Consider the following 1,178-nt stretch of genomic DNA (forward strand, 5'->3'; position numbering starts at 1 on the left):
CAGTTATCAAATTGAACTCATTATGAGAGATCTCATTATGAATATGAGACATTCTCAGCGGTCTGATCTGTCCTATTGGCAACCATTGCAAGATTACTCTTGCATCTCAACAATGCTCTCAGTTTCATTTCTCCAAAAGAACTGTTCAGGAGAAACATCTGAGACAGCGTCTAAACTCCATCTGCTGCGCTCTGGAAGACCCTCTAAGCAATGAGATGTTCCTCTGGGAGACTCTCGACACATTGGTGTTCAAAGCTGTTCCACACGCAATCGATTCATTAGTAAAAACGAGTCGCTTACTCTTATACACGGCATTCCACGGCTGGTAGCCATAATAGCCGGTGATTCTCAAGATCCTCTCCTCGATGGACGCGCTGTTGATGTCCTCAACTGATCGAGATGACTTCAGGTCCTCTTTAATCGATTCATCCACCACCAGGTACTTGAGCTGGCGGAGTTGGGGGCTGATGTCGGACAGCCTTCTGGGACTCACCTCGGGGGATTTGCGCATTCCGCTGGAGACAAGAACACAAAGTTGAAATCGCGTTGGCTTCGAGCGCTCGACACCGAGGGCGATGCGTGCCAGTGGGAGCGTGCCACGCGGGCAGACGTTCTCGTTACATTGGGATTCGGACAGTCAGCCGCTTTAAACAGAGCATAGGGTGTTTCTCGAGCACAAACGCTCCGCGTAAAACGGCTTCCGAGCGCGCGGCGCAAAGAGGGTGGATGCGCGAGTCTTCACCCTCCACTAACTGGCGCTGCGAGCGGAGGAGGCAGAGGGGCTGAGAGATGATAACCAGACATGACTGATGCTCCGTACAGTCTAACACTGGTACAGTAGGCCACGAAACGTGTGATGGGAAGCATAGAGAACGCAGTTGTGAAATACACAGATACTTAAAACAAAATGTTTTCGAAGCTGTAAGTCAGCGGTTATTGGATTAATATTTCAATCTTCTGATGCAATGCTTATTACTGTGCGTTATTGGGCGTTTTTTCGTAATTAGATACTTGTTAGCTGTCAATTCCTGAGCGACAGTGTTTCAAAGTAGACTAAATCCTATACCATTGGGTCTAGCAAAAAAACGTAACACAATTTCGCTGTAGAGAGCAATAAATAAGTAAAACAAAATAAACAAACAACAACAACTACATTACGAGTTTTAATTAAAATATGT

The 1,178-nt window shown here is 46.3% G+C and overlaps 1 protein-coding gene across 2 annotated transcripts in view; it reads right to left on the reverse strand.

Moving 5' to 3' along the window:
* The window catches only part of LOC122356193 (putative thiamine transporter SLC35F3), an 11,014-nt gene that overhangs the window by 9,542 nt on the left and 294 nt on the right, over positions 1 to 1,178 (reverse strand). For both annotated transcript variants that reach the window (XM_043254697.1, XM_043254696.1), the window contains exon 2: positions 301 to 515. In XM_043254697.1, the coding sequence (XP_043110632.1) occupies positions 301 to 515 (215 nt within the window). The remainder of the gene's footprint in view (positions 1 to 300; positions 516 to 1,178) is intronic.

Source organism: Puntigrus tetrazona, chromosome 13 (genome assembly GCF_018831695.1).
Source record: "Puntigrus tetrazona isolate hp1 chromosome 13, ASM1883169v1, whole genome shotgun sequence".
Lineage (NCBI taxonomy): Eukaryota > Metazoa > Chordata > Actinopteri > Cypriniformes > Cyprinidae > Puntigrus > Puntigrus tetrazona.